The 18,020-nt window shown below is 41.2% G+C and overlaps 2 protein-coding genes across 4 annotated transcripts in view; one reads left to right on the top strand and one right to left on the bottom strand.

Moving 5' to 3' along the window:
- AIMP1 (aminoacyl tRNA synthetase complex interacting multifunctional protein 1) overlaps nucleotides 1-4,970 on the bottom strand; it is a 34,892-nt gene extending 29,922 nt beyond the window's left edge. The window contains exons 1-2 of one of the 3 annotated variants that reach the window (XM_081877154.1): nucleotides 4,879-4,962; nucleotides 2,775-2,873 (exon numbers count right to left, since the gene is read on the bottom strand). In XM_081877154.1, coding sequence (XP_081733280.1) covers nucleotides 2,775-2,776 — 2 coding nt within the window. In that variant the 5' untranslated portion in view covers nucleotides 2,777-2,873; nucleotides 4,879-4,962. Of the gene's footprint in view, nucleotides 1-2,774; nucleotides 2,874-4,380; nucleotides 4,398-4,878 lie in introns of those variants that run through there. The other 2 variants (XM_081877156.1, XM_081877155.1) reach the window with 2 other exon arrangements.
- Nucleotides 4,971-8,965: 3,995 nt separating this feature from the next.
- Nucleotides 8,966-18,020, top strand: part of TBCK (TBC1 domain containing kinase) — an 82,364-nt gene continuing 73,309 nt past the window's right edge. Inside the window, exons 1-2 of the mRNA XM_081876755.1 lie at nucleotides 8,966-9,187; nucleotides 14,625-14,697. Coding sequence (XP_081732881.1) covers nucleotides 8,995-9,187; nucleotides 14,625-14,697 — 266 coding nt within the window. The 5' untranslated portion in view covers nucleotides 8,966-8,994. The remainder of the gene's footprint in view (nucleotides 9,188-14,624; nucleotides 14,698-18,020) is intronic.

Consider the following 18,020-nt stretch of genomic DNA (forward strand, 5'->3'; position numbering starts at 1 on the left):
TGATCCTGAGATTAAGAGCTGAGATTAAGAGTCTCATGCTCTACTGACTGAGCTATCTCAGTAAACGAGCAGACAACCAAGCTGTGAAGCACATTAATTCTAAGTGATATATTTAATGAGTTAAATATTTTTGAAGTGATATATTGGACAATAGCACAAAATGCATTTTGAAGATCCACGTTTCATTGCATGCAGATATTTCCACTTAAACATATGCAAGCAGGGAACAAAACTTAACAGAAGTTTTCAATTGAGAACTTAATGCTTATACATTTTATCTTTTCCATGCAAGGCATTTTAACCGAATTATACGGAAACATCCATTGTTGATATTCATCTGATATCTTTTCGAGCTAATCACTGTGCTATGTTTTAAAGAGCGTTTCCATTATAACTGTAACCTGTGCCATATATGCAAACACTGAGTAAATAAATTATGTGTGAAGCAGCATAGAAGCTGCCAGAGTTGAAAATAACTCCAGTACTACAAGAAGAAGAAAATCTCTTAACTATCTCTTGGGAGGCCATGATGAAATATGGAAACAGATGTTCAGTTTATTTAAGACATTTATATCCCACCTTTTGCATAAGCCTCAAGGCAGTTAAGAAAACCACATATAAACAATAAAACACAAAAGACATAAAATAAAGCCATGGTGAGCTAGTACAAAAACTATTAAACAGCAACCTATACAATTTTAAAAGGGGTGATCAGATAATATGTAAAAATAAAAGGCTTGGGATTGGGGTGGACTTTACCTGCTGCCTAAAGAACAGTAAAAAAAGGGGGGGTACTAAGTGAACATACTTATGGAATAAATTTATCCATAGAGAAGGTCCTCCAGTTCTTTAGATCAGCATGATCACTGTTCTGTATTACAGTAATAAATGCTATTAAAAATAAAGGATACCACATTAGACATTTTAATAAAAGGTCACAGCTAAATAAATGGTTGGAAATATGGTCTGTATTTGAAGAAGTCAACCACAATATATTTACAGAATTATTTGGCAACACCACTCAAAGATGTAACAAAATGCCTTGGTATATCTTGTAGCATTTAACTTACTTAATTTGTATCATTTAACTTATTTAACTTACTGCAGTCATTTGCAGGTTTTTCCATACTCCTCAAAGATCAAGGCACTCTGACTATACACTCTTGTTGTTTATTGGGCAATCACTGCAGCTAAACAAGTTAGGTGGACTCAACATCAGTTACATATTTGAAAGTCAATGTCAGCTTGTCTCCTTGGAAGTGAGAAAATCTGCAGCAGAGAAAGCTCCAGCTGCACACTTGTTTCAATTATTGTGCAAGACAAAAAGATCTCCACTTTTAGCATTGCCTGGATATGTATAACGCTCAAAACCTAAACAGGACTGCTTCTTAAGCAATATTCTTTGATTCCTGGTTATTGTAACAGGAGTCTCAAAACTTTCCTCCTCACCTCTACAAATGTATAGAAAAATCATGCCTTGAAAACCAATTCAGATGCTTCCATTTTTAGTATGTTTGTCCTTCATGCCTGAGACATAGGTTGCAGTATTCCCAAATGTAGAAAGGCACTCACTTTTACGGTAGCTTGCCTAATCTCAGAGAACAATGCATTACAGAAAATTAGTCAACATATATAATGAGGGAGTCTTGTTTTTATAAAGGGAGAGGTAGTCTCAGACAACTTACAGTGAAATCCTATAACGTCTACTCAGAGGTAAATCCAACTGAGTTCACTGGGATTTACTACTAGGTAGGAGAGAATAGGACTTCAGCCTAAGAAGCAAACAGAACACCCCAACAGGCACAGAGTGCCGTGTAACAATAAGATTTTTAAAAATTCAAGGGTATAAGCCACAAAACATGTGGGATTTCAGCAGCATCACAATGCAGGAAATAAGTAAAGTTTTAATTAGGAAGAAGTTAAGGAAAAGTGAAGTGAGAGAAGGAAAAAGGGAGATTGAATGGGCAAGAAGAGACTCAAACTGCAGTAGGAGATGTCAAAGAAAACAGTTTCTGGTAAATTTCCTCCACTTTGAAGAAAGTTTACAACTTTAGCGGCTCAGAAAAAAGTCAAGAGGGGAAACTGAGTAAGAAATGCACACACACGTTGAAGCTAGAGGGTTGGAGACTCAAGAACGAAGAAAGCAAGCACTTGCTCACAAAGTGCATAGTGCAATTTGCTCCCACTATATGCAATGGCGGATGCCAACTTGACCAGCTTTAAAATATCAAATTTGTGGAGGATAAGGCCATTGAGAGAAGGCCAGATGGCAAACCTTGCCTAACCAATGACAGAATTAAGAGTCCCCACCACCCTCTTCACTGCAGCAGGTTGTTCAACTCTCATAGCAAGCAAGATTAGGGAGAGCCTAGACAACTGGGCTACTGAGGGGATTCTAAGCAACTGGAAGAGTGATTTGCCAACTGTGAGCCAGCTGCCATTTCAAAATGCTTTTTGCCAATGTGCACAGAGCAGAAGCATAAAGGAATAAAGGAATGGAAGCTACTTGAGGCCTCAGGACAAGCTTATAGGAAGAACTGTACCTGCCAGTTCTCTCACACAAACAATCCCTCAATCCTCAACTACAGAATAAAAATGTCCTCTTCTCGTTCCTAGTCTAAGGAAAAACAGTTTTAAAAATGAAGCGCTATGGGGGCAGAACACAAGACTCAGAACCCCACTTTTGCTCTTTAACATGATCCACTCACTGCCAATGCCTACATTTTGCTTCCCCTTAATTCAATGTTACATAAATAGATGTTAGCACAACTCACATTTAACAAGCACAGTCAGCGCAGAGATCCACGCTGCAAAATTCAGCAGAAGACAGGACCGCAAATCTGCTTCCTCTTCCCTGCCAAATCTGTAAGCACCTGATATCAGGAGAGGCAGTATTAAGCACACAAATATCTCTGGAGAAAAGTCGTGTAAATTTAAGAAAGCACTGTGCTCTCAGGACATTGCACAAACAATATTAATCACCATTAGGTATTATACAGCTCACCATAGGGATTAGTAATTTTTGCACTGTGTTAAGCCACCATGATAATTTAAGAGGCACATGGCAGGAGGAGTTACAATATATTTCAGAAAGAGAGGGGGAATATAAGAATATGATGGAGAGTTACCAACAGAAACACACACTGAGGAGAAATGAGGAGTGACAGAGTTAGCTGAGATGAGTAACCACCAACTCACTTCTTATGAAGCAGATACACCCATAGTTTGGGAGACTAGCTGCAGGCTAATTTTGTCCTTCCCATAATTCAGAGATTTAACCTGGCCACAACCCATCCAGCATTGATAGTTTCTCTCTACATTCGTCCCCACACCCTTCACTATCATATCTCACCAAGAGCCATTCTCAGAAATTGTTCTTTACATTCTCACACTGCACCTTTCAGCACTATGCTTAGCGATAATTGCTTCAGGGCAATCTAGTAAACATCTGATAAACCTAATAATTGGAACCAAGGTTGGTGGAACTTAAATCTAGAATCTGCATCCATTTCCAAGGTTCAGTCTTGCGAAGATAAAGTACCTGTGAACATGTACCAAGCACTCTTTCCCATCCAGTCAAGTAATAACCACAACTAACTTTCAGGAGCCAAGAATGAAGATGAAATTGGCATGCAAAGGAAACAGGAGGAATGTTTTCTTAGCTCCAACATTTCAGAAGCTAAACACAGACTGCAAACCTATTACTGTATATGCTTCCAGAGGGATAGCTTTGTTAGTGTGTTGCAGCAATCTTTTGTGACATCTTAAAAGATGGATAAATTCATTTGTACACTAGAGTTACATACATGATGTGTTAGCACTTGACAGGAATGTAAAAAGCTACCTTGTATTGGGTTTATCTAGCCAAGTACTGTGCCCTCTGATGGACAGTTCTCTACATCACCTGGTGCTGGTTTATTTTAACTGTTAATGCCAGGGACTGAACTTTGGACCAAGCATAAGCTGACAGTATGTACTTGTACCTCCCTACTGAGAAAAATGGGACCAAATAGTCCCAAAATTCTAGATAAGACAAACTAGTTTAAAAGAACGACAGCGGCATCAGCTTTGGAAGAAGCTTTCACCCAAACAAGACCAACGAGTGCCCACGCAGCCACCCAAGTTCACGACCTTCCAGTCCTTACATCCTCACTGTGTCCACAGGATACTTCTCTCCCCTCCCCCAATTGCTACTCTTTGCCCTCCCTTCACTTTTTCTTCCAAAATGCCTTTGAGCCCTCTTTAACCCGGCTCCTCCTGTGCAAGTAAGGGAAAAAAAATATGACAAGACAATAAGAGGATTATGACTGTCCATAGGATCTCTTTCCCCCACCTCCATTAGTGTGGCCTCTACAAATAGGCACTGTCACTATTACTTACATTTCATTTGCCACACTGACTCTACGACCACTTGCCTATACGAAATCCCAGTTGTTGTGTGTGTGTGTGTGTGTGTGTGTGTGTGTGAGAGAGAGAGAGAGAGAGAGAGAGAGAGAGAGAGAAATCACCTATATTTTAGTCCACGAATGCTTATGCCAGAATAAAAACGCATTCGTCTTTTGAGATGGTAGGAGACCATCTCTTATTTTCTTTTTTTGGTGGTTCTTTCCTGCTGCAAGAGACCGACCCCTCTACAGAATATTGCCATTAGGGCAGCAGTTTTTCCAATCCCCCCCCCCCCCAGCAACGAGGGGCTCCTATGAAGCTTTATGCCATTTACAGGCCTTACCCTAAGAGCTCCCCCACCCCTTCAGCGAAAGGTAGGCCAGCGAAAGGTAACCCACCCCCCACCCCTTATAACCACGAAGGCCATGAGAAAGAGAAGCGACCCCACTCAGCCTCTCGCCGCTCCCCAGTTTAACTGCCCCCAAAACTTACCCGCTCAGGATTCACGGGCAGCGGAAACGTGCGCGTTCTACGCATGCGCGAGCACGTCGCACGCCCCGCGGGAGGGGGATAGGTCGGGGAGCAAAAAAAAAAAAAAAAAAAGCGGCGTGCGCGTTTGCGTCAACGCATTCTCTGGCCAATCGGGCGCGGAGGGAAGCGACGTGGGCGGAGCCGCCGGAGGAAGGAGTACCGGCGAAGGGTGTGTGTGTATGCGCGCGCGCTTGTCTGTGCGTATTACAGGTGGTGCTCATGAGGGCTAGAAACTTGACGGGCGGGGGGAGGTGGATTTAACAGCCCGGGTAAGGAGAGTCCGGGCGGCGGGCGCTGGGTGTCATTGTAGGGCAGGCCGGCGGCTTGTTCCCTGTTAGGTGCTTTGCGTTTCCTATAAGGCCTGGTTCAGGGCCGGATTTAAGTTTGATGAGGCCCTAAGCTACTGAAGGTAATGGGGCCCTTTATATGTCCAGCTGTCCTTTGTCAACAACAAATTGTCGCTGTTTTGTGTGTTGAATATATGGTAATTTATGGACCTAATAGGTATCTAATAGGCCATTTGCACATAACAGAATGTGTATTTTATCAAAATAATTGTTGAACTGAAAAACAATATATTAACATTAATATTTTTCCTTTAATTTTTTTGGAGGCCCCCCAAGAGAGTGGGGCCCTAAGCTGTAGCTTGTTTAGCTTATACGTAAATCCGACACTGGCCTGGTTCTAGGACCGTGTTGTTATTTCATGTATCAGAAGGTACTTTCGAAAATGGGCTGGGGGGGGGGGCTGCTGTCTGCTTTTAATGCTCCCCAAGAATCCTGAAAGGGTTGCTTTTCCAGTAGGTTTCAGTGTAGCTTAATCCTCCTTAAGGCTCCTGCGTGGCTTACTTTGAGAGGAAGTTATCATTTTGTGGTTTTTCACTTGCCCTCAGAGATAGGTAAGTTGATGTTCTCCAGATGTTGGGCTGGGTGAAAGGAGTGGGGATGTTTACTTACTTAGGCTATAGTCACAAAGCCCAATTCCCACTCCATTAGTTTTCCCTAAACCTGTGCCGCTGCTGCTACCATTCAGCCTGCCGCCTTATTCCCTCTGTAACCTTAACTTGATGTTTACATGGTAACCGTGGGGGTACAGGTACAGTACAAAGCCAGTCAGATGCAAATATTGTATCGGGATGTATTTTAGTAGACCTGAGTTGGCCATGGGACGCGGGGGGCACTGTGGGTTAAACCACAGAGCCTAGGGCTTGCCGTTCAGAAGGTCAATGGTTCGAATCCCCGCGACGGGGTGAGCTTCCGTTGCTCAGTCACTGCTCCTGCCAACCTAGCAGTTCAAAAGCACATCAAAGTGCAAGTAGATAAATAGGTACCGCTCCGGTGGGAAGGTAAACGGCATTTCCGAGCGCTGCTCTAGTTCTCCAGAAGCGACTTAGTCATGCTGGCCACATGACCCGGAAGCTGTACGCTGTAATGGTCAGGGGTCCCTTTAAGTTGGTCATGCCCACTGACTTCAATGGATCTGCCCTGAGTTGGGCCTGGAATGATGATCACTCAATATATTTAGCAAATGTTTCACGGAATTGTAGAGTTGGAAGGCACCTTGAGGGTCATCTAGTCCAAACCCTTGTGGGTGGGTTGGGAAGCCGTCCCACATCCCTCATGTCACCCAGTGGTGTTGGGTGAAGTAAGAATCTGGTCATCTGGAGCTAGTTTCCCAATATATAAACATATTAAAATAGCAGTCCTATATGTGTTTACCTGGGAATATGTTCCACTGAATCCAGTGGGACTCATGAGTAGCTTTGCATAGGATTCTACTGCTAGTTGTTTTTTTTTTAAAGTAGAGTGTCTTTATTACAGTCGTTTGGAGAGTGAAAATGTAAACCACAGGGTATGGGCTGGGTCAGAAAGGTAGATATATGTATTTAGCATCTCCATGCTAGATCAGAGGTCAACATTATTATTAATAATAATAAACAAGTTTTGTATTCTGCCCTTATGAAGATGGTAGCACCCTCTCAATGTGAAAATGCATCTTAGAGTGAGGGTTATGGCTGCAACCACCTTCACCAACCAGGTTATTCTGGACTGCAAGTCTCACTATCCCTGACCAATGACTGTGCTCGCTGTGGCTATTGGGATTTGCATTCCAACATCATCTGGAGGACCTCAAATTGAGGAAGGTTGGTCTACATTATGCACAGGAATTATTCTCTACAGCTGTAGATTGTCTTGCGTAAAAGTCTTCAAACTATATGTACTCTTTAAAAGTACCCCAGCCATTCCAAAATACAATATTTAATAAATGGCTTTTTGTTCCAATGTTTCCAATTGAAAAACTGTGGGGTGGAGGGAAACCAAGCCCCCTCTGATCCTCCTGGGCCTTCACATCTCACTACCGTTCCCCCAGATGATTTAGAGCAGATCCTCCAGATGTCATTGGACTCTATGAGCCCTAGCCAGCTTGGTCATTGAAGATGGGAGTTGCAGTCCACCAAGAACTGGAGGGCCATAGGTACCCCACCCCCACTTTAGAGCTTCAGAGGTCACAGGTAGCACCTTAAATGGATCCCTGGAAAAAGATTGTTTACCTGCAGGGTTAACCCTGAACTGGATTAATACAATCTATGTTGATTGCTATGGTCAGCAGTTGGGCTGCCACATTTGTACAGCCCTGCTGCAATATGAGGTACATGAAGTATACCCCCAAACGGCTAAGTGACTAGTTTAAAAGTTCAAATTTGGTCCATAGGTTGCTAAAGATGCTCATTACTAGGGGATTCTGAAAATGGAACTTTTTGACTGAAATCCTTTTCTGATTTAAGTGGAATTAAGCCCTTTTGAATTCAGTGAAATATACTTTTTGAATAAGTGTGCCTATGATTGCACTGTTGGTTTCTAAGCATCACATTCTGGAACAAAAAGATGCCAGCAGAACAGAGTAAGCTGGGTAGCAAGTGGACCTGTGACAGATACTGTGCCTGCTTACACTCTTGAAGCATTGTAAATTGCCAGCTGCCTTTTCTGGTTTCATATTTGCTCCGGGTGGCTTTTTACACTGCCTTTAGGCATGGGAAAGCCACCTTGAAATATCACACCCACATCCATGGGGGCAAGGACTGATAAAGGCCAGTGTGGGCTTTGATGCAGGGGAAAGTGCATTGTGTAGGCCAGGAGGGCAGAAGAGAGCAGTCAGAATTTGGCCAACAATCTGTGGGCCCCTCTGCCAAAAGGCATGTGTTGGGGCCTCAAGCATGTTGCTCGTAATTTGGGGACTGACACTGCTCTGATGCTATATTTTATTTCCATGGTGCGCAACTGATCATGTTCCCTGTGTCATTTATCCAACAGCGGGTGGGTGTTCTGTTTCCCCACAACAGCAACTCTATATAATGCCAAAAAGTGTTTGCAGTTCAGGGCTCCTACTGATTACCTGCTTAAGGGGCATTCATTCTGATTTGCATGAGTGTTCATTCAGATTGGTTCATGGGGATGTTATAGGACATTAAACATGCATCCTGATTTGTCTGCAGGTTGCTTTAAAAACTTCCCAAACTTTTCAGTGCATTTCCCCATCATATTCTTAATATAAAATCCATTGATGGTTGCTATTTTTTTAAGTGGATATGGTGGTCCAGGGCAACAGGGCATTATAATCTGCTTTAATTGTGTGGACATAATTTCTACTACATACTTGACTCCCTCCTGCAAAATAGTGACTGTCTGCTGCTGCTGCTCAAATATGGATGGATGCACAGGCTTTCTAGATTGTATCCTTACTTACTAGACTTAAATAAATAGCATGATTCCTTTGCAGAGTTCAGGCTATAAATCTCTAAATATTCTGTTGACTTGCAGTTTATTGCTTTATACATTTTCAGATGCTAAAAACAGCTTTCATTACTCTGTTATGACCAGAAGTAATATCAATGGCATCCGTTTGCTTGACTAGCCTTAAAATTAAACCTGTAGGCTTTAAACTGGTTTTTTCTATAGGCAGCCTGTTTACTGGTTTGGAGCATTTCAGCCTGGTTTTATTGTTCGTCTTCCTTTCTTTCTTTCTTTCTTTCTTTCTTTCTTTCTTTCAGGGGAACACTACTTACAAGGAACTCCTAAGATGTTTCCCTTAAAGGATGCGGAATTGGGAGCCTTTACCTTCTTTGCTTCTGCTCTTCCGAATGATGTTTGTGGGAGCAACGGCCTGCCCTTGACACCAAACTCCATAAAGATCCTGGGACGCTTTCAGATTCTTAAGACAATTACGCATCCTAGGCTCTGCCAGTATGTGGACATTTCCCGTGGAAAGCATGGTGAGTGTGCTTTCTCCCCCCTCCCTGCCCCATAACTTTGGGGTGTGCATGTAGGAGTGTTACAGTAATTATTCTGTGCATGTGTTTCAGAGCATTAGACTTCAAAGCAGCCGTCATCATTTTTTTCCCCCAAGACGGCAGTTTGCTTTTCCCCAGACTGACTCTGTAGCAGCATTTTTCAAGCTTGTCTCTGTTGTTGCACATAACAGACACAGATGTATGCTGCTGGGCTGCAGGCCTTTGTTATCCTGTAGTTCAGATCACATTGATAATTTTTAGGTATTTCCTTTTCTTTTTCACACTCTGCTTATCTCTCTTTACTCCATTCCCCCCTCCACCCTCTGTTCCTTCACATGCTTTTGGGGGGGTTTTGTTCTTGAAAACTGCAGGCTTCTTTCAGTCCATTTGTTCCTTAGGTTCCTGCAATTCATCAATCTGTCTTTCTTTTTATTTAATTCTTCAAATCTCTCTTTTGAAGTTCAGAGTTTAAAAGAAATGTGCTCCACAGAAGGCGGCCTCGACAGTTCTCTCCCAGTCCTCACATTTTAGAACTTATCAGTGTGCCATATATCATGCTGAAGATGAAATATAAGCTGTAATTTACTTATTCTGTTATTTCTGTTTGTATACTGCCCTTCATCCAAAGATCACAGGGTGGTTCACAACATAGAAATACAAAATAAGAACACAAAAATACATTTTAAAAATAAAAATAAACCCATATTCGCCCACCAAAAACACATTTTAAAAGGCCAAAGGCCTCGTTATAGAGAAATATTTTCACATGGTACGTAAAGATATGTAATGAAGGCACCAGGCGAGTCTCTCTGAAGAGAGCATTCCACAAATGGGGAGTCACTCATTCTCATGTTGCCACCCTGCGGACCTCATGTAGAGGAGGCACACGAAGAAGGGCCTCAGGTGATGATCACAGGGTCTGGGTCAGTTCATATGGAAAGAGGTGGTCCTTGAGGTATTGTGGTCCATTTAAGGCCTTCTGGATCAAAAGTTGGGGCACAGGTGGTTGCTGTGGTCTAAACCACTGAGCCTCTTGGGCTTGCTGATCAGAAGGTCGGCGGTTCGAATCCCCGCAACAGGGTGAGTTCCCGTTGCTCTGTCCCAGCTCCTGCCAACATAGCAGTTTGAAAGCATGCCAAAAAGTGCAAGTAGATAAATAGGTACCGCTCTGGTGGGAAGGTAAACGGCGTTTCCATGCGCTGCTCTGGTTTGCCAGAAACTGCTTAGTCATGCTGGCCACATGACCCAGAAAAACTGTCTGCGGACAAACGCCGGCTCCCTTGGGCTGTAAAGCGAGATGAGCGCCGCAACCCCAGAGTCGTCTGTGACTGGACTTAGCTGTCAGATGTCCTTTACCTTTTTAGGTCAAAACCAGCCCTTCAAATTGGGCCTGGAAACTTAATTGGCAGCCGGTACAGTCAGGCCAGGATTGGTGTAATACGCTCAAACCATCTTACCCTAGTGAGTTGCGTGACTGCCAAATTCTGCACCAGCTAAAGTTTTCGAACTGTCCTCAGAGGCAGCCCTACACATAATGTGTTGCAGTAATCTTACTAAGAGGTTACTGGAGCATAGATGACAAAAGTTAGGTTATCCTTATCCCGATAGGGGCACAGCTGGGTCCGTAGCCGAAACTGATGGAAGGCACTCCACACCACCAAGGCCACCTGAGCATCAAGCAACAGCAAAGGGTCCAGAAGTCCTCCCAAGCTATGTACCCACTCCTTCAGATGGAGTGTAAGCCATCAAGAGCAGGCACCTCGGTGTATATCTCGTAGGCCTCGGAATATTTCAAGTCAATCATAGAATCGTAGAGTTGGAAGGGACTTTAACATGACTGAAAAAAGGCGATTTCCGGTTGAACTATGCCCATTTTAGCAGGCTATTTCCCTTGCAAAATGTCATCTCTTAAGTGCATCTTTTTAATCTTCCTCCTGTGAGGAGGACTGCAATGCGATGTGTGCAGCCTGTCTCTGTATGCACACAGAGGGCTCCTTGAAAGATACAAAGCATTCCTCACAACTTGCCTGGCATGCTGCTGTATGTGCTTCTTATAATTGGCTGTTCAGTTTTTCACTTGACTTTATTTGTTCTATTTACATTTTTTATTTTCCCATTCTCATGCTGGATATCACGTGTGACCTGTCCTTTAAAGGGCATTGTATTTTCCGAAAAATCTTACACATCGCTTAGGAAGACAGGCGAACTAATATCAGTGTACTGGATGAAGCAAAGATCACCAGTGTTGAAGCAATGATTCTTCAACACAACTTTGTTGGACTGGTCATGTTGTGCAGATGCCTGATTATCACCTTCCAAAGCAACTACTCTATTCCAAACTTAAAAATGGAAACTGTAATGCTGGTGGCCAACAAAAGAGGTTTAAAGTCTGTCTCAAGGCAAAGCTAAAAAAATGTATAAACAGCGACAACTGGGAAACACTGGCCTGTGAGCGCTCTAGTTGGAGAACAGCCTTTACCAAAGGTGTCATAGGCTTTGAAGGCACTCAAACGCAGGATTGAAAGGGAGAAACGTGCTAAGAGGAAGGCACGCTTGGCAAATCCACACCGTGATCAACTCCCGCCCGGGAACTAATGTCCCCACTGTGGAAGGACGTGTGGGTCCAGAATTGGCCTCCACAGTCACTTACAGACTCATTGTTAAAACCGTGTTTATGGAAGACAATCTTACTCGGCTATGAGTGATCGCCAAAGAATAAAAGTTAGTTCAGAAGTCAGGTTTTTCCTGTCTTCTATAAACTGTTCCAAACTTATTCAATATGATCGTGCTTTCTTGGTATCTTGGCAGGGGTGGAGGGTGACTGTTATACCTGGGATCAGTTTTATTACTTTTAAGTGAAGTTTCTTTTCTTTTACATGGTGAATTTTATTTAACTGTAGCTTTTGCTGTATAGCTAAGCAGAATGTCTGGCAAAGCAGAGGAGAAGCTTCACATTGTAAATCTGTTTTAAAGGAGAGGTGGTTGTACATAGAATGACAATATTCTTACAGCTATACAAGAATAATGTATTATGACGCAGCCCAGAGAGGAAAATCCAAAAATAGTCTTAGCTGGCGGTGCATTTTATAAGAAAATTAGTGCAGCAGAATGGATGTGCCTGTCATGATCTCTTTTTATTTGTTTGACTTTCCATGGAATTCAAATTGTAATACCATAAAATACAATACAAGATATAAAAGAATGCATTTAAAAACCATTGTGGATATTTAATGGGATGGATATACCATCCTCTACCAAAATCCACAGACCACCCAAATGAAGCTCAGGGAGCACAGTTTAGGAAATCCTGCCTTAAATAATGCTGTTATCGGGAACCATGTTGACAATTACTAAGATTTTGGTGGCTGCCACAGCATCATGTTCAGGGTAACTGTTCCACATGTTCATCCACGCACCTCAGTCGTGGATAATAGTAAGGCAGTCGATACCCCTGTGTAAATGGAGTTGGTGAGGGCAGGAGAGGTTTCAGCATGAGGCACTGTTTTCCTTCAGTTGATCTCTGAATTCCTATTCCTTTTTCACCATTCCTAAATAACACGGTTTATATATTTCAGTTGTTTAAAAGAGAAATCTTACTGGGTTGGGAGAGGCGGTACTTGTGGTGGATGAGCTGTCAAATCGAAAGCTGGTGTCCGGCAGGGCACTAGGTGGAGTGGGCGGGTAGGGTTTTCTCTTGGCCCCCTCGCATTGGCTATCTTGAGGTATTCGTTAAATAATGTATTCCCTCTTATTCGATCTAGCCCCAGGGCACACATGCCATATTGAGGGCATATTGTGGGAATGGAAGGATTGAACAGATCTGAAGCCTCCCCCTATCAACTCCCAACATGCTACTGAAATGCCACCCCCCCCCCCCATTTTGACCAGAGCCAGTGTGGTGTAGTGGTTCAGAGCGGTGGACTCGTAATCTGGGGAACCGGGTTCGCGTCTCTGCTCCTCCACATGCAGCTGCTGGGTGACCTTGGGCCAGTCATACTTCTCTGAAGTCTCTCAGCCCCACTCACCTCACAGAGTGTTTGTTGTGGGGGAGGAAGGGAAAGGAGAATGTTAGCCGCTTTGAGACTCCTTAAAAAGGGAGTGAAAGGCGGGATATCAAATCCAAACTCTTCTTCTCTCCACCATGAGTGCACTGATGTCAGAGGAGCAATGGCAATGGATCTTTCCAGGGCTGGCGCACAATTCTTATAAGTATGGGCCTCTAAAATTACGTCTTGTTGGGGACCTGCAACTGAAATACCCCCCTATTTTGGGGGACTCAAATTTAAGAAAATGGGGGGAGATGGCTCCATGTATAATACGATCCACACTTTTTAGAATCATTTTTAAAGAAAAAAACCTAGTCTTATACACGGAAAAGTATGGTACTTTCTTGCATTAAAAATAAATAAATTGTAAACTAAGCTTTATGTGGGGGAAATGGTGTGATTAATGTTTGTAAATGTACAAAAGGAGCAAGGGCTATGCCTTAAAAATTGCTCTCCTTCACAGTAATGGAGAAATGTTCCTTTTCAAAAACAGTGGTCTATCTCCTCAATGTGGTAAATAAAAGAAATGGAGAAAATAACAAGCGAGTAGGTTAACCCATATGTACTCGTAGCGACTGAAACAATTTGTATATTTTGCTATTATTTTACTAGCCCTATTCCAAAACAAATGGTACCCACTTATCTATTTTTTTCTTACACAAAAAAATTGGTAATTTCGATACTGAAAGAGTGGCGAATATAATACTAGAAGTTTCTAATACATTTCCAAATGCATTTAGAAAAAGTAGAAAATCTGCAGTACTGACCATAAAACTGACAAAGAAACTTTCAAAAAATGGCAATAGTTGCTAAAAAAAATCTTAGTTACCTTTTTTCAAAAATGACCCAAGGCAACATGGAGAGATATAAAATGTATACAATATTCAAAGTTTATAACCAAAACAATAATAACAAAATCTTTACCATGCTAAAAGCACACACTCCATAAAAACTGCCAAATCAGAAACTGGTGGAATACAACCAAAAACAAAACAAAACAAAATTGATCAGTAAAAACAGCCCATCACAGAAATTTTCTATTTACTCTATTCTCTCCCCCCCCCCCCCCACCATGGTGGTTGTTGTATAATGAGAAAAAAAAATGCTCATATGTTCTTAACACTGAAATTACTCTAGACAGTTGTTGGCTGCAAATAATTGCCATCTATGTGTTAATTTGGTTATATTCTGTGTAACGTATACTCAGTATGATTTTCTATCCCCCTAAAATAAGTAGACATCCTCTTTGTATTACGAGATGCAGCGTTACTATAATATGGTTTTAATTTCAGTGGGATGCAAGAGTGAAAGTGTTTTTGTGCCTTTGTGCACTGAGATACTAAATCTGTCTCTCTGTGTATATTTTTCATCAGAGAGGCTAGTGGTTGTTGCGGAACACTGTGGAAAGAGTCTGGAAGATTTGCTTCGAGACAGGAAACCAGTGAGGTATGCTATCAAGAAAAACATTGCAAGGAAACATGCAAACTGAAAGGTTTATCTACTTTAAGTTACAAAGTCCAGATGCACTTTTTCTTTTAAAACGTTAACTACCTTTGCAGGTCTAACAGATTCAAAGCTGACATCTTCCAGTACTTTATCCTTCTGGCAGCCAGATAAACACATGCTTAGGATGAAGCATATATTTACTTCTTCACGAAAGTTTTATGGTTTTACGATGAAAGTACTGGAACCTGCCAGCCATTTCTTCCAATATGCTTTGCTTGTGTTTTAAGTTATGTTTCAGATAATGAGTTTTTGGGGTTTTTTAAAGCCAACCTGAAACGTATTGAGGAATTGTGTGTACATGACAGTGTTTGTGCATTAGTTGTGCAGGGTTTTAAGCTCCTAAATGATGAATGTTAGTTTCATTTCTGTCTGAAAAGAAAATGAAAGTATATATCTTGATGTTTCCCTACAGTTTCTGTATTGCTATATGATATAAAGTGCAGCATCAGGTTCAGGACATTTGATATTGCTGTGCAATGTAAAATGCAGAACAGAGATTACAACATTATTTTCTTCCAGCGGACAAAGGAGTACATTCTACCCAGGTGAGGGGATCAGGAAGCCTCAGCCATACCTCTGCTCAGCGCAGAATATAGCATGGCAACCCTGTCTGCTTCTGGCCTTAGACTGGTAGCATAGCACAGTATCCCTGTTGATATGACACATACAGAGAAATGATTGTGTGGATACAGGAAGTGCCTTTTGCTTCCTGTTTGCACAGTTATCTGAAGCTGTAGATGGAGCCTACAAACTGTTTGCACATAAAGTCTGCATGCACGGAACTGCTTTGCGTAATTTGCACCCTCTTTGGGGTACAGATTGTGCAGGTAGATTGTGCATGTGTACATTTTTAGATTCTTTAGAGAATGGGGCTGGATTTTGGCACAGAAATAGTGCTTAGGAGGATTTCCTCCGAGAACACTGCATCCCTAGGATCAGGCTCTTACAGTGGTGTCTGCGTTTTGATAAATATGAAAATAGGGAGAGAGAGAGAGAAACTTTTATTGCACTAGCCAAAAGCCATAGCATCATCCAAAGAAGGAAAAACAAAAAAACCAGTTGATACATATGCAGTAAAACCATGATCAAATCTACCAAAATTTCTTATTACATAGAATAAAAAGTAATTTTCAAATGAAGTGTGCAAATTAGATCTCAGAGTCCCCTTTGCACTCACCCCATAAATGAGACCAAACTTGTGTTGTGGCTGAATTCTCCAGCCTTGGCCTTACCTGGCTTAGTGTTAATATTTCCATTTCACTTTTGTTGAATTTAGATTCTTTCCTACTGATTTAGTTAGCTGGATTGAAGACTTGAGGGGCAACTTAACACATTTTGAAATGGATTGGAAATAATGTATCTCAGAAATTATTTTACCACCAGGTCATTAAGTGCCAACTCCTGCAGAATAATCCCCAATTGTCCCCTTGGCTATAGAGCAGAAACTGAGAGTGCTTCTATCGGAGTCCTGCCATTTGTGCTTGGCATATGGATGGAGTGAGCTCTAAATTTTATCTTCATTGCATGTTGACAGATACTGGTTTACAGATTATACACAATGAGAGGGTGCATGTCTGTTCAGTGGATACCAGAGATATATAGCAGATTGCTTAACAATTAACAGTTTGCTGTGATGGAAGACTTCTAAGCCCCTGTCACCAAAGATCATAGATACCACATATTTCCTAATGGTACATTAAAACTAGCATATTCCTTTACATAATTTACATCCTGGTGCCTTCAGAATTAATTTATGTTCCTAGGTGATTTAGAAGGGAGTAAGGAACAAAAGCACAATAATAAATTGAGGGTATTTTTGTCAATTAAGTGGTATTTAAATCTTGCCAAATAAAATAAGAACTCAGTAAAATAAAAAAATACTCTGTATTTTAAACTTTCATTTTTTTAAAAAAAAATATTTATTAATGGTTTTTTTTTAATTACAACATAATAAACAAAACATACAAAAAATATCACATTTTATAACATATTTTCTTATCCTTTTTGGACTTCCTCACATCTCCCGCTCCTACGTTCCAAAATATAAAAATTAATTCAGCAATTTATCACCTTATCCCCACCTTATCTAATTTTCCAATGTTATATCTTGAATTTTAGATATATTCATTTGACTTTTTAAAACTTTTAGTTTAGCCTAATCATTATCTAAAAGTTGATTTTTTCCTAAATTTAACTTATCTTCATAGTTCACTTTATCTAGTTTAATGGTGCCAAATTGTTTATGATCAAGCATCCTCCTTAACATTCATACAGTTTACAATATTTTTGCAAATAGTCCTTAAATTTCTTCCAATCTTCTTCCACCGTCTCCTCTCCCAGGTCTCGGATTCTGCCAGTCATCTCAGCCAGTTCCATATAGTCTATCAGTTGCATCTGCCATTCTTCCAGTGTGGGTAGATCTTGGGTTTTCCAATGCTTAGCAATGAGTATCCTTGCTGCTGTTGTTGCATACATAAAAAATGTTCGATCATTCTTTAGCACCCTCTGGCCAACAATGCCCAAAAGGAAGGCCTCTGGTTTCTTAGGAAAGGTATACTTAAATACCTTTTTCAGCTCATTGTATATCATTTCCCAGAAGGCCTTAACCCTAGGGCAGGTCCACCAGAGGTGAAAGAACGTTCCTTCACTTTCCCTACATTTCCAACACTTATTATCAGACAAGTGGTATATTTTTGCAAGTTTGACTGGGGTCATGTACCATCTATATATCATTTTCATTACATTTTCTTTCAAAGCATTACATGCAGTGAAATTCAGCCCAGTAGTCCATAACTTTTCCCAGTCCTCAAACATAATATTATACCCAATGTCCTGTGCCCACTTTATCATAGCCGATTTAACCATTTCATCTTGTGTGTTCCATTTTAACAGCAAGTTATACATTCTTGAGAGTACCTTAGTCTTAGGCTCTAACAGTTCCATTTCTAACTTCGATTTTTCCACCTGGAATCCTAACTTTTTATCAAGTTTAAAAATTTCTTTAATCTGAGCATAGTGTAACCAATCTCGCACTTTGTCTTTCATTTTCTCCTGACTCTGCAATTTCCAATTATCTCCATCTTTTTCTAATATTTCCCAATACTTCGGCCATTTGGCCTCCATATTGAGTCTTTTCCGGGCCTTAGCTTCCAATGGTGAAAGCCACCTTGGAGTTTTGTTTTCCAATAAGTCTTTGTATTTTGTCCAGACATTAAACACTGCTTTTCTGACAATATGGTTCTTGAAATTCTTATTGATCTTAA

The sequence above is a fragment of the Podarcis erhardii genome (assembly GCF_964252035.2).
Source record: "Podarcis erhardii genome assembly, chromosome: 9".
Taxonomy (NCBI): Eukaryota; Metazoa; Chordata; class Lepidosauria; order Squamata; family Lacertidae; genus Podarcis; species Podarcis erhardii.